Source organism: Ranitomeya imitator, chromosome 9, assembly GCF_032444005.1.
Source record: "Ranitomeya imitator isolate aRanImi1 chromosome 9, aRanImi1.pri, whole genome shotgun sequence".
Taxonomy (NCBI): domain Eukaryota; kingdom Metazoa; phylum Chordata; class Amphibia; order Anura; family Dendrobatidae; genus Ranitomeya; species Ranitomeya imitator.
Genome location: NC_091290.1, coordinates 55759155 through 55773386, shown reverse-complemented (window position 1 = coordinate 55773386; position 14232 = coordinate 55759155). Strand labels below are relative to the sequence as shown.

The following is a 14232-nucleotide window of genomic DNA, read 5'->3' as shown; positions in this document are numbered from 1 at the left end:
CAATAAGTCATTTTCTATATCCCCTCTAGGGACATTTGCTTTGCTGTCTTGGCAATGCCGATCATTTGGCCATAATCAATCAATGCATTTATACTACAAAATGAAATGTTCACAAACAACTCCATTTAAAAAAAAAAGAAAGCACACACTATCACAATGCGTCTTCGGTCACGCTGTGGTTGTATACTGATGCCAATAGTCCGCGCTCAGACTTTGGTATGTGAATAGTACTTTATCCAAGCCTGGGTGTATGTGAATGCTTCTCTGTGACCCTCAGACAGTAAGTACGTGAAGGCCAGCGGACGTCTTGTCCTTTATGTGCCTGCTCTACATACATGTGTGTGGGTCTATGTCAGTGTGTCAGTACCCGGCTCCTGTTTCACCATGCCTCCACTGGGTACTTGATCCCTCAGATTAGGAGAATCTGAGTGTTTCCTCTTCTTGGCAGGATGCACGGGCAACCTGCAGTAAAAAAAATGTATATATTGTTAAGAACCTGAAATCAATAAGTCTTTTTCAGTCAATCTTGTTTTGTGGAATTTTTTAGAGTTAAACCTCAAATATAGAAAAAATTTAAAAAAAGTAGTGTGCCATTTCACTTTTTTTGTTTTACTATGAAGCGAATATATTATTTCATTTTTTTATTATGGTGTTCTTTTTATTTATTATTGTCTTTTTATTTTATTGTTTTTTGTTATCCGTTTCTATTAAGACTAATCGGCTTGTGGCCCATGCCGGGCGCCCATATGATCAATAGGGTCAATCAGCGAGCCGCATATTTTAATATAAGGCGTCCATCAGTGCCATGTTTTTATCATAAGGAAGGCGAAAAGCGGTATAACCCATCTGGTTGTTGAAAGAAGATAAAAATTGTCTATGGGTATGTGCACACGTTCAGTATCTGCAGCAGAAAAATGTGCTGCAAATACTACAAAAATGCTTTGAAAAACATGCGCATTTTTTAGGCTTATTTTTGGGGGCGTTTTTTCCCCCCTATCATTAAATGGGTGAAAAATGCTGCAAAAAAGCTTGAATGAATCGACAGGCTGCAAATTTGCAAGAAAAAAATAAGCAACGTGTGCAAAAGATTTCAGATATCTCACAGTTTGCTGCTACAGTAAATGCGACAATAACGCAACGTGTGAACACAGCCTTAGGCCGGTTTCACACGTCAGTGGCTCCGGTACATGAGGTGACAGTTTCCTCACGTACCGGAGACACTGACTCACGTAGACACATTAAAATCAATGTGTCTCTGCACATGTCAGCGTGTTTTCACGGACCGTGTGTCCGTTTGGAAAACACGGACACATGTCAGTGTTCGTGGGAGCGCACGGATCACACGGACCCATCAAAGTCAATGGGTCCGTGTAAAACACGTACCGCACACGAATGTGGTCCGTGTGCAGTCCATGTGCCGTGCAGGAGACAGCGCTACTGTAAGCGCTGTCTCCCCCCCCCCCCCCCCCGCGTGTGGTGCTGAAGCCCCATTCATTTCTTCTCTCCAGCAGCGTTTGCTGGAAAGAAGGAATGAAAAATCTTTTTTATAAATTTATTTTTGTTTTTCAAAAAAAGTTGCCGGTAATCTGCCCCTCCCACCCCCTGTGCGCCCCCCCGCTGGCATTAAAATACTTACCCAGCTCCTCTGGCGCTTACATCCTCTAAGCGTCGCTGCTTGTCCTGTATGAGCGGTCACGTGGTGCCGCACATTACAGTGATGAATATGCGGCTCCACCTCCCATAGGGGTGGAGCCGCGTATTCATTACTGTAATAAGCGGCACCACGTGACCGCTCATACAGGACAAGCAGCGACGCTGAAAGGATGTAAGCGCCGAGGGAGCTGGGTAAGTGTTTTAATGCCAGTGGGGGGGGGGGGGGCGCACAGGGGGTGGGAGGGGGCAGATTACAGGCAACTTTATTTTAAAAACAAAATAAATAATAAAAAAAAAAGATTATTAATTCCTTCTTTCCAGCGAACGCTGCTGGGAAGAAGGGATGAATACCGGCTTCTGCACCGCACGCAGGGGACAGCACTTAACTCTAGCGCTGTCTCCTGCACGGTCCGTGTGGTCCTCAGTCAGCACACGACTGCTGCACGTGTGCCACACTGATGTTCAACGTAAGCACACGGACACACGGTCACGGATAATTCCGGTACCGGAATTATCTGAACGTGTGAGACTGCCCTTACAGACAAACTGTTGAGCAGGACTGGTCATTAAAGGGTCCATTTCAATAAGTGAGTGAATGGAAAGATCCCCTAACTATTCCCATGACCAGCAGAGTCCCTCCTGTGGTACATACTCGGATCCATGCTGCTGCTGGAGAAGCTGCTGAAGCATCTGAGATTGCTGCGTGTGATGGAGAACGGTGGGTGGAATACCAGGTCCAAGCGGTGGGTATGGGGGCATTAAGGACTCCACTTTCAGGTACAAGTCCCGCTGCATGTTGGGGTAGTGCTGCTGGTGTGCAGGGTGCGGTGGAGGTGGGCCCTGAAGGTGAGAAGGTGGCGGGTGCTCCAAGCGAGAAGGTGGGTTGATGTGGCAAATATTTTCTGGGGTCATAGTGCGAAGCAGATGAGGATCTATAAAATAAGAAGAAACACACAAGTAAGAAATCAACTACTAACCAGCAGAAACTCTAACATCATGGACATTGTCTATGCCAGTAAATGTGGTCTTATTGTGGAAAGCTAGACATGTGCTGGGCTGGGAGAGAGCTAGAAGTAGATGGAACATTGAATTGTAGCTAGAGATTTGATAATACAAGAGTCACTTGGATGGGAATCGCAACCCAATGCGATAACATGCATAGAAATACATGCAGTCACACTCCGGTCAGGGGAGCCAACGGCCAGTCCAAGCATTGCGTTGCGATCTTCGTCCAAGTTATATGGCCGTCTGACTCTTCCCTAACTGCTGCTAATTTCAGCTTTCAGCAGAATCGTTCAGCACTCAGACATTGCGGACGGATAATTGTTTTACTTTGGACACACAGTGTTCATAAGGAATATGAAGGATTATGGGAGAAAATTACATAAAACAAAGAGGTCACACATACAGTATTATCAAACTCCAACAACTAACAGAGCACCATGTTCTCAACACCGTCTCCACATAAGCTGGCAGCTGTTGTACACCCCAACAATAACAGTTACACAACTGAGCTGATCGTGTTGATTTTAACTTTATATGTATAACGGATAGCCATCCTCCACCATCTCCATATGTCCCATCAGCGCAAAGTGGTAAGCAGCTAAAGGCCAACGTACTTTTAACGAAATCACTGCCTAATGCACATAAAATAGTGAAATAATCACAGAGGACTATGGAAGAGCTCTACGGTCCTGTAAAACGTAACAACAATGTTATGGTATAAAAAACAAAACAGTTTTTCTTTTTACTATGTCAGAATTGTCTAGTTGTTAATTGTGTTCTTGCTCATTCAGTTTCTCTTAGCGTGTCGTCTCTTATAGGTGTAAGCAGGAGTCTTGACAAACATCTAGGTGTCAGTAGAGAGTCATCAGTCTAATGGTAAGAGCAGAGGCCTGCAGAGTGCTGGCTGAGTGCATGGAGGCACAGGCGGAGCCAGCACCCAGAGCAGCTGAATAGCCTGGCACCCGCAGCGTATACAGCGATGCAAGTCGTCCAAGGTACTGGTCTCGGATATGGACAGTCCTGTGCCCAGAGGTGGATGTCCTTTGCCCGAAAGAGAGGAATGTGGACAGTCCTGTGCCTGGAGGTGGATGTCCTGTGCCTGAAAGAGACGGATGTGGACAGTCCTGTACCCGGAGGTGGATGTCCTGTGCCCGAAAGAGGACTAGCATGTGTAATGATTGCAAACAGGTGGATATGGTGCCAGGCTGCTATCTGGAGGATATCCTGGGCTGTGTATGGCTGTGTGAGTAAAGGCAGTTAACTGGTTCATGCAGCTTTACATGAACACCCGAGCCTTACACTATGGCCGGTCCGAATAACTAAAGCAATTGTTACCATCCACCTCTCGTGTCTCCCCTTTTCCTCATAGTCTGTAAGCTTGCGAGCAGGGCCCTCATTCCTCCTGGTATCTGTTTTGAACTGTATTTCTGTTATGCTGTAATGTCTATTGTCTGTACAAGTCCCCTCTATAATTTGTAAAGCGCTGAGGAATATGTTGGCGCTATATAAATAAAAATTATTATTATTATTATATTATAAAGACACTGTAAGAGACTGTGATACAGTGATGCTGGACACCCACAGGAACTAGTCAGAGGAGGGTTGGCGCGTGTAGTGTCTGCAACATATGAGGCTGTGTGTATGGAGACTGTAATATGGCGTGCGGTCGCCCAGGGAAACTGGACAAGGGAAGTCTGGCCTGTTTAGGGACTGTAAATCTAAAGCCATATGATATGTATTGCTATGAACTGGTGTGAACTGAACACTGATAATATACACTGAAGTCATATGCATTTGTGTGAATTCGACTTTAATGCTGTGAGGAAAGACATTAAAGAGACTTTTGTGTTGGAACTTTGTGGGTCACTGCCTCTTCACTACGTACAATGCTACTGCAGCCTGACAAGTTACACGTGTCTAATAGAAACAGGACAGCAACTCTATCAATAGGAAAGTCATGGAATATTTACATGATTATTGGATAAAACTGGAAACTTTCATTGAGTCATGTAAATATTTTAACATAGCATGTGATGGGTGGATGGATAGATTTGAGCTTGTTGGTAAATGCTAGAAAATATAAAGCTTATTCCCTTGAGTTTGTGGCGCTGAATAGTCAATCAATCTCAGTTCCAACTTCTTAACCCGAGAGAACTACCGTTTTGCTGGTGAGAAGAGCAGTTGAAGGGTGGCCACCAGGTCCCCATTAGGAGCGTCCTGCCAAATAATCCACCTTCCCAATCCTACTGGATCCTCGGCATGGAAAGAGGAACCACATAACACCATCACCTATAACAGTATGGTACTTTACTACCTCAGTAGTTACAAAATATTCAACAAGGGGAATGTGTGTGGGCCAGACCACTTCTCCTGATAAATTTAGGGAGGGGCAGGAAAAGAATTCCAGACATTTCTTTGCTCTGATAAACAAGGATTCAAGTTTGCGCTCACTGGATGAGCTCCACAAAGACACCAGCCCAAATATTGTCACCTGCTGCCAAGTTCCCGAGACACCTGTCATGTCAACAATAAGGAACGGGCGTGAGGTATCTTCACCAATCTATAGACAAGTTTACCTTCTTGAAGATCTCTCACCTGTCATCAGTCATCTGTTCACTCCCCCATTCCCCATATAGAGTCTTGAGAAGTGTTGTGGTATAGCAAGGTGACCATGATAGGGTTAATGAAGTTATTAGAGGTGGACCTCTCTGTGGAATGTCCATCTCACTTTTCACTTTCCAAAGTCCACACCTTAGAGGGTAGATCAGTCTTCAGAGTTCGGTTTAGCCTATCCCTTTTTTTAGCAATCCTAACACACAAGTCATCCCTTTTACCGTCACCCCTCCCTCTGCACATCTCACCTCTTTAGACCTCCTTGTACCAAGTTGCCACAAAACTCTACCTACTTCTTCTCTCGTCTTCTACATTCACTCTCCAGGTCATTCTTCATCAGAGGTTCCTTCCCCGGACGCTCACTTCTCTCCCATCGGCTCACACCACAGGATAGCCGCCGTATTTACACACATGATCTGCTTCTTACCTTCGCTCTTTCCTGACCGATAACTCCAGCTGGATAAAAAGCTCTAATGAAGGAGGGGAAAATTCTAAACAGGCACTTACCATTCAGCTGCGGGGGGGAGTACGCCTCTGATCCGGAGTCTGGGGGAGAGTCAGGTAAAGTGCTGACGAGAAAGAAGATGAAGAGAATGTTTTATGGTTATCCCATGTATTGTTCATGTATTCCTACTATCTTTCAGTATATATAGCTTTCATATCCATTTTATATCCTGTTCTTAGAGTTAGAGACACTTTAAGGAGGAACTGTCATCAGGTCAAAAGTGGCTAATTTTTGCTCTTATTTTATTCCCTCTTCTCCCCTGAGCATTCAGTTTTTTGCTGTTTTTAAATCCGCCATACGGCTCCAGAGATATGGGCTTTTTAATTTAGTGCTAATGTTTCTAGTCTTTATCAAGGTGGGTGTGGCTCACAGGATTCTCAGGAGGCGTGTCTTTAGAATGTTCTGCATAATTAAACTGTCAGCCATGCCCCTTTTGGTAAAGGCCATAAACAGTAGCACTAAATAAAAAGGCCCATATCTCTGGAGCCGTATGGCGGATTTGAAAACAATAAAAAACAGTATACTCAGGGAAGAAGTGGGAGTAAGATGAGAGCAAAAACATCTTGGGCCCCTATGTGACTGCACTGGGTGCACCAATGGTATGTCAGTCTCTGCTATGAGGGATGTTGGGAGTTGTAGTTTTAGTGAGCCATAAATTATAGCACAGCTTATTAATGGACATTAACATGTAAATTTCTGAATAGTATGATGCATATTTGCACACCCAATTCAGGGGGTATTAGGTGTACACCTTGTGACAGTTACAGGTATTCCACAATTGCTGAAAAATACTATTGTTTTCTCAAAAGTTGCAAAAATAATACTTAAAAAAAATCAATCACATTGTGTGAATACAACCTTAAAATAATATAATATAATATAAAATAAATAATAATGATAATACTATTATTATTTCTGCTTTGATGCAATTAAAGCCTAATTATTGAGATGAACTTTCTAATATACTTTGTACTTAAATTGTTCTCCATTTTCATGATCTCTTACAGCTGAACGTGTCCGGGGAATATTTTCAGTGGCAGGCTTCAATCGTTTTCGCCAAATCTAAGGCCTGGGTGCGATATGATGCCTCGTGTGTATTAGTGATGCTCCTGCCCCTCTTATAATGTGCAACAACCAGGTGACATCATAGAGGTCTCTTCTAAAACTGACCATAAACCTAATAGGCATATTTATTCATTTATTATGGGATTTTTTTTTACTTAAATGCATGGATTTGAGGCTAAAAAATTTTTTGCAATTGGGTCACATAAAACATTTTCAACAGTTTGGCTTTTTCACATTCTACTTTGATGTGATCTGTGGTCATAACTTAGCTGAGAGGAGATCACAAAAAGACAGGTAAGATTTACAATCTCCCAGTCAGACCATAAGGGCTCATACTCACATGCGAGAAACTCGGATGAGTCTCCCACGTCAATACCCGGCGCTGCACCCGACACTCGGGAGCGGAGCGTGCGACCGCGTAGCAATACATGCAGCCGCACGCTCCGCTCCTGAGTGCTGGGTGCAGTGCCGGACATTGACATGCGAGACTCATCCGAGTCTCTCGCATGTGAGTATAAGCCCTAATAGCAGGCTGACTGATGGATTCTCAGTTAACTCGTTCTGCAGCCAGCAATAGAAAGTGCCACACTGAGGCTATAGAAGGCAAACGGTGCAAAATTTATAATGAAACCTGAATGCAGATAGATCATTTTGAGCCCAAAATACAAATATTTATGTAAACAAAAATAAAATAAATTATTCTGAAAGATTGATAGCCTGACGTGAATAATGTGAGACAAATGCTGTCTGACAACTTTGGTTTAAATGGTTTTTCAGGGCGGAGATATTGTTGACCTTCTCCATGGGTTCACGTCGGTGGGGGGGCCCAACAACCGGCACCTCCACCGATCAGCTCCGGCAGTGGCTGGATATAAACTTTAGGTGAAAGTTGCAGCTTTCATCTGGTTGCTGATAACAAGTGATCGGTGAAGGGTCCGGTTGTCGGACCTTCACCAGCCTGATCTTCTATAGATAGATCCTCAATATGTTAGTCCAATAAAACCATTATAAGATCCTGAATGTGTTGGGCATTCTCTCCCGGTTACAAATAAAGGGGTTATTGAGCTCAAGGCTCATGTCACAGTCCAACTGTATCCCTCAATGTTCCTCCATATTTGCTGCTACTCACCCGGCTGCATAGCTGGTCTTCGGTTCCGCTTTGATGGGCAGCTCGGGTCCGCTCATGCACATAGGTGGACCCTGGTATCCTTTGGGATTGACCATGACATTGTTGTTATTGCAGTTGAGGTGTGAGTGGAAAGGAGGCCCCCCACATGTGCCACTCATACCAGGCCGCACTGGCATTTGCGGACCCATGTGGAGGACTCCGCCCGAGTGGGCTGCTCCACCATGCCCTAAATTTGAAATCACCCCAGGTCCATGGACTCCACCGGAGGTACAAGGCTGACCAGGGTTTGCATAGCCGGAAGAAGTGGGTATGTCGGGAAAACAGCTGTGTGGAAAACAGTAAGAAAATATATCTTAATATATAGAAACAACAACAAACAGCATATGTATAGGGGATATGTAAAGTCTACACACTGCAAGGCTTATGTCATGTACAAAATCATATCAAGAAGAGCCAATTCAGAAATATTTCCACGTTTAGTGTCACTCATAAACAGCACAAAACCATTGGCTATTTTACACCAAAAGCTATGGGCCAAAAACAGCTTACAACACAGCCAAGGGATCTCACTGATGGCAGTTATCAGTCAGGAGAAGGGTAAAAAAAACTTCCAAGTCATTAGATACACCATGGGACACTGAAGTCAGTCATCAAAAAGTGGCCTAAATTGGGCACAACAGTAGCATTACCTAGAACTGGACATCCCTCAAAAAGTGATGAAAAACAAGAAGAAATTTGATCAAGGAAGCTGACAAGAGGCCTACAGCAACATCATAGGAGGCAAGTACTGGTTGTATACCGAATCAGACAACAATCCAACAATACTTTTCATATGCCTGGTCTGCAGGGTTAGGATGGAAAGACAGCAACCTCATCATATATTGAAAGACATCCAAACTAGGTTATGTTTTGCCACAACCTACATCAAGTCTGACAAAAGCATGTGGAAAAGAGTGTTATGCCAAAAACCTGAAGATGAAGAGTAATTTCACTTTCAGCATGACAATGACAAAGCATACCTCCAAACTAACAAAATAGTGGCTTCACCAGAAGAAGATCAACATGTTAGAATGGCCCAGCGAGAGCCCAGACCCGAATCCAAATAAAAATCTGTGGGTGACCTGGAGAGGGCGCTGTACACAAGGAGACACCCTCACAATGTGACAGATTTGGAGCTACAATAAGGAAGAGTGGCCAAAGATTGCCAATTCTAAATGGGCTATGCTGACAAACTTCTACCCAGAAAGACGGAATGCTGTAATAAATTCAAAGGGAGCTTCAACAAAGTATGAGTTGAAGTATGTGAAAATGTATGCAAACACATTATTTTAGTTCTTTATGTTTCTTTTTCCACCAGAAAAGATTAATTTGTTTGTCAGTTTAATTAAACAGATTATGGGTGTGTCGTGGCTCGATTTGGGAATTTGATCTGATAACCTGAGCTGCATGGTCAATTCCTCTTTCTGCTGAACTATTGCCTTTTATTCACTGTCCAGATGCTAATGGTTCCAATTGTCTTTGTTCCCCCTTCGTGGTTTGCTCCTCTCCAGATGTTTTCCATTTTTTCATTTTGGTCTGCCCGATCACATTCTGGGTTGTATTTTATATGTTCACCCTTCACTGCACTTCCTTGCTGGCTATACCTCTAGGTGGACTTGGGTTTAGGAGTTCCAGCCCTTATTATTATTATTATTATTATTATTATTAGGAGTCTACCTTGCATGTTAAACACCAGTTGAATTTATGCAGTGAGTCTGTTTTCATTCCCAGGTCCTTTTCAGATTTCTGTGAGGTTATACATGTTCTGTTTACTTTTGGCTCTCCTTTTTACCCTATATGAATGTGTTTCAATATTCTCACCCTGGGTTTTCACATTTTCACACTTTCCTCTCCTCTTGATGGCAGTGTGATGTACTTCCTGAGGAACCAGAGGGAAGGCCACAAGAAACCCCTCGATGGCCTTTTAGGTAGTCAGGTCCAAGGTGGTATTTTTTAGCTATGTGGCTTGGGTCTTTCTAGTCTGTACAGGGACCAGTTGAGTGTAGGTGAGGCGTCTCCCTCTAGCAGGTCTTCCCTTATTTTCTATTAACAGTGAGCATGTATTACATTCATAACGGTGACTTTAAAGATGGAAAAAGTTTTGCAATTATTTTTCTTGGCATGATTTTTCTTACATGACAAAACCCTGTAGACTTTTTATATCCACTGAAAGCAGTGCAATGAATGTATTTACACGCTGTGCATATGACTAAAGTTTTAGGAGTCAGCATTTATAACTCCATGGTCCCCATGTGGCTGCACATGTACAGCTATTGCCATTGTCTTCCATGGGAGTTCCAAAAATAGTTGCACAAGTGTGGTTGACTATTTTCTGGAATCCCATAAAATTGAATGACGACAATTGTGCATGCTCCACTTCTCCATCCACAGTGGTGACAAGACAGCACCCTAAAGGTTGGATCTGTACAGACATTCCTGGAATATCCTGCGCAGATGCCATAAAGCATAATTATACAGACATGATTGGGTTAAACGGACCCCATGTAGTTCTTTTATTTGTTTTGGACAATTGAACACTGGACAGAAGGTTCTGGCTGGTTGCTGGAATTCTCAGTACTGGGAAAGTTTTATTTTGGGGGTAAAAGTTGTAATTTAAAAGGAATTCACCATGGCAAGCTACAAAATTCTTTTCATCTTCTACGTTACGTGCCTGATCGTAGAATTTTGGGGATATGAATGGAAAAAAAAATTATAAATCAGTAAAGCAAAGTTTTTGAACTGTAAGAAGATACTGGGGTATGTAGAGAAGATACTGGGGTACGTAGAGAGAGGATTTCCAATGTTTGACGAAACCCAGTGTTGCAATACTAGTCATTCAGCCATCATACCGCTAGATCATTCATTTCATATTAATAAAATCTTTCAAGATGCACTTGAAAAATAAAAGCTGGAGTCTGATGAGTTACTATGAGAAACACTTCTATTTTTCTGTGTTAGGTTTCATGGAAGAGTCACACTTTTTTTTTTTTACAAGTTTGACAAAGTGCAAAATCCTCTTTGTCCAGTAGAGGGAGACAATAAAGTATAATGTGTGCTGCAGGTATCAGAATTGCGCACAGGATTCTGTTTTCCGTTTAGTTTAGAGATGAATAACCAATCCAGCAGATCCGAAGTCCAGCAACCCCGATGTGCAATGCTTTACATAAAAAGAGTTTACGTCACAAAATATCTGACGCTCTGCATGGGCTGGTCAAGTGGTCATACCTTATACGGTTTACTTTAATAAAGTGATTTTAGCACCTTTGCTTCAGTACAGATAATGCGTTACTTTTTTCAATTTTTTTTTTATCCAACTGGGAATTCCAATTTTTTTTTTTTTTTTTTAGAAATATTGAATATTTATTGTATAATATATGGTAAAAAGCCTTTCTTTTCCTACTTCAAACAGGTTTTTTTTTTTTTTAAATCACTCAATAAACCCTCTGAAATAAATCTATGTTGATCTGCGGCATTTTTTGTCATTTATTTTATGCTGTAGAATAACATCGGTCCGAGTGCGATCCCGTGATTTCTCGGATCTAAACTACGGTCATCTGCACGAGCCATAAGGTCACTCTGTGCGCAGAGCTTCAGGTCTAATCACCCAGGGAGGGGTTATATTCACTTTTTTATCTTTAATTACTATTTCTTTGAAAGGTCAAAAAGATCTTTAATTAAATTATTTAGTTGATTTTTTGGTCCATTTTCTCTATGACTGGAGCTATTATAAGAGCCTCCGTTAAGGGGAGAAAAAAACCTTCAATAAGTTACAATCAGGTCTGGGTAGACAAAACTACAGGATCCAGGTTATGAAAAGGAATCTGTCACCAGATTTGTGCTACCCCATCTGTGACCAGCATAGGGTAGGGTCAGAGACGCTGATTCCAGCCATGTATCACTAAGGCTACTTTCACACTAGCGTTAACTGCAATCCGTCACAATGCGTCGTTTTGCTGAAAAAACGCATCCTGCAAAAGTGCTTGCAGGATGCGTTTTTTCCCCATAGACTTGTATTGACGACGCATTGCGACGGATTGCCACACGTCGCATCCGTCATGCGACGGATACGTCATGCTTTGGCGGACCGTCGGGAGCAAAAAACGCTACATGTAACGTTTTTTTGCTCCTGACGGACCGCTTTTTCCGACCGCGCATGTGCGGCCGGAACTCCGCCCCCACCTCCCCGCACCTTACAATGGGGCAGCGGATGCGCCGGAGAAATGCATCCGCTGCCTCCGTTGTGCAGTGCGTTAAACGCTAGCGTCGGAATCTCTGCCCGACACATTGCGACGGGGAGATGCCGACGCTAGTGTGAAAGTAGCCTTACTGGGCTGCTTGCTGCAATTTTAATAAAATCAACCTTAATCTGTTACAGATCTAGCAGTTCTCTAAATGCTGAGCCCCGTATAACCCCACCCACATAACTGATTGGCAGCTTTCTGTGTACACTGTGCATAGACAGAAAGCTGCCAATCAGTGGTGAGGGCGGGGTTATAGCAAACTCATGAATATGGAGGACTACCGGGCAGCAGGTTTACTAGTCCTCTAGTGATAATCTCCTGCTGATAAAACATTATCAAAACTACAGCAAGCAGCCCAGTAAATGACACATCACTGGAGTCAGGGTCTCTGTCTCTACATCATGCTGCTCTCAGAAGAGGGAGAAAAAACTTGGTGACAGAGTTTTATTAATAGGGGCTTAAATATTAAATATTTCCGATTCGACCTAAAGGGTATGATGGGGCAGAGAAGAGCATTGGTGGTGAATGTGATCTGCACACCTCAAATCTCAAGAAACAAGACGCTAAATGGCTTTAGGATTCACAATAATGATGTAGAGAATTTCAAGATCAAGTTTCTGTCCAAATGGGAAACGTTCATAGTCATCATAAAATTTGGGAATTATTATTTGTGCAATTGTCTAATGTAGTCTTTACAGTGGCTCCCATCTGTATCACTGCACAGATCTGGTTATTGTAGGATAAATGGTCTAGTTATCACAAGCAATGGCTCATGGCAGCGCGTCCAATGCCTCATAAAATTATTGTTTTATTATCACATTATTATACACAGACAATGATGGATGGATGGTCGTGAGCGTTGAATGTGTTTTCAACCCTTAATATATTTTTCAACCCATGTGTAAAGGCAGCAAGACACTAAGCAATGCTGCAACCATTGTGGCCGCCTGTACTCGGCTTATGGGGCAAGTACTGGCCGTCATAACATAGAATCTGTAGCGATGAAGAACTCACATTTCTGAAGAATCCTCTTTACTGATGTATTCCTCTAGGATACTTGTGTCAATTGATGGTTCCAGAGCGCCACTGATATCATGTCCTGAAATGCAGAATATAAAAATATATTAGGATTCAAATTAGAATTGAAAGAAAGAAAGAAGGTCCAGCGGACGCCCCACCAGGTGCATAGGTGCATAGATCACATAGTCTAAAGAAGGTCCAGCAGACTCTCCACCAGGTGCATAGATCACACAGTCTAAAGAAGGTCCAGCTGACTCTCCACCAGGTGCACAGATCACACAATCTAAAGAAGGTCCAGCGGATTCCTCACTAGGTGCACAGATTACACAGTCTAAAGAAGGTCCAGCAGACTCTCCACCAGGTGCACAGATCACACAGTCTAAAGAAGGTCCAGTGGACTCTCCACCAGGTGCAGGGACCACACAATCTAAAGAAGTTCCAGCGGATTCCTCACTAGGTGCACAGATTACACAGTCTAAAGAAGGTCCAGCAGACTCTCCACCAGGTGCACAGATTACACAGTCTAAAGAAGGTCCAGCAGACTCTCCACCAGGTGCACAGATCACACAGTCTAAAGAAGGTCCAGCGGACTCTCCACCAGGTGCACAGATCACACAGTCTAAAGAAGGTCCAGCGGACTGCCCACCAGGTGCACAGATCACACAGTCTAAAGAAGGTCCATTGGCCTCCTCACCAGGTGCACAGATCATACAGTCAAAAGAAGGTCCAGCAGACTCCCCACCAGGTGCACAGATCACACAGTCTAAAGAAGGTCCAGCAGACTCTCCACCAGGTGCACAGATCACACAGTCTAAAGAAGGTCCAACGGACTCCCCACTAGGTGCACAGTTCACACAGTCTAAAGAAGGTCCAGCGGACTGCCCACCAGGTGCACAGATCACACAGTCTAAAGAAGGTCCATTGGCCTCCTCACCAGGTGCACAGATCATACAGTCAAAAGA

At 43.3% G+C, this 14232-nt stretch overlaps 1 protein-coding gene across 4 annotated transcripts in view; it reads right to left on the bottom strand.

The window, feature by feature from the left end:
- The window catches only part of MYRF (myelin regulatory factor), a 145803-nt gene that overhangs the window by 29424 nt on the left and 102147 nt on the right, over nt 1–14232 (bottom strand). For 2 of the 4 annotated variants that reach the window (XM_069739747.1, XM_069739745.1), the window contains exons 2-6: nt 13265–13349; nt 7971–8294; nt 5779–5840; nt 2306–2585; nt 368–462 (exon numbers count right to left, since the gene is read on the bottom strand). In XM_069739747.1, the coding sequence (XP_069595848.1) occupies nt 368–462; nt 2306–2585; nt 5779–5840; nt 7971–8294; nt 13265–13349 (846 nt within the window). The remainder of the gene's footprint in view (nt 1–367; nt 463–2305; nt 2586–5778; nt 5841–7970; nt 8295–13264; nt 13350–14232) is intronic. The other 2 variants (XM_069739746.1, XM_069739748.1) reach the window with 1 other exon arrangement.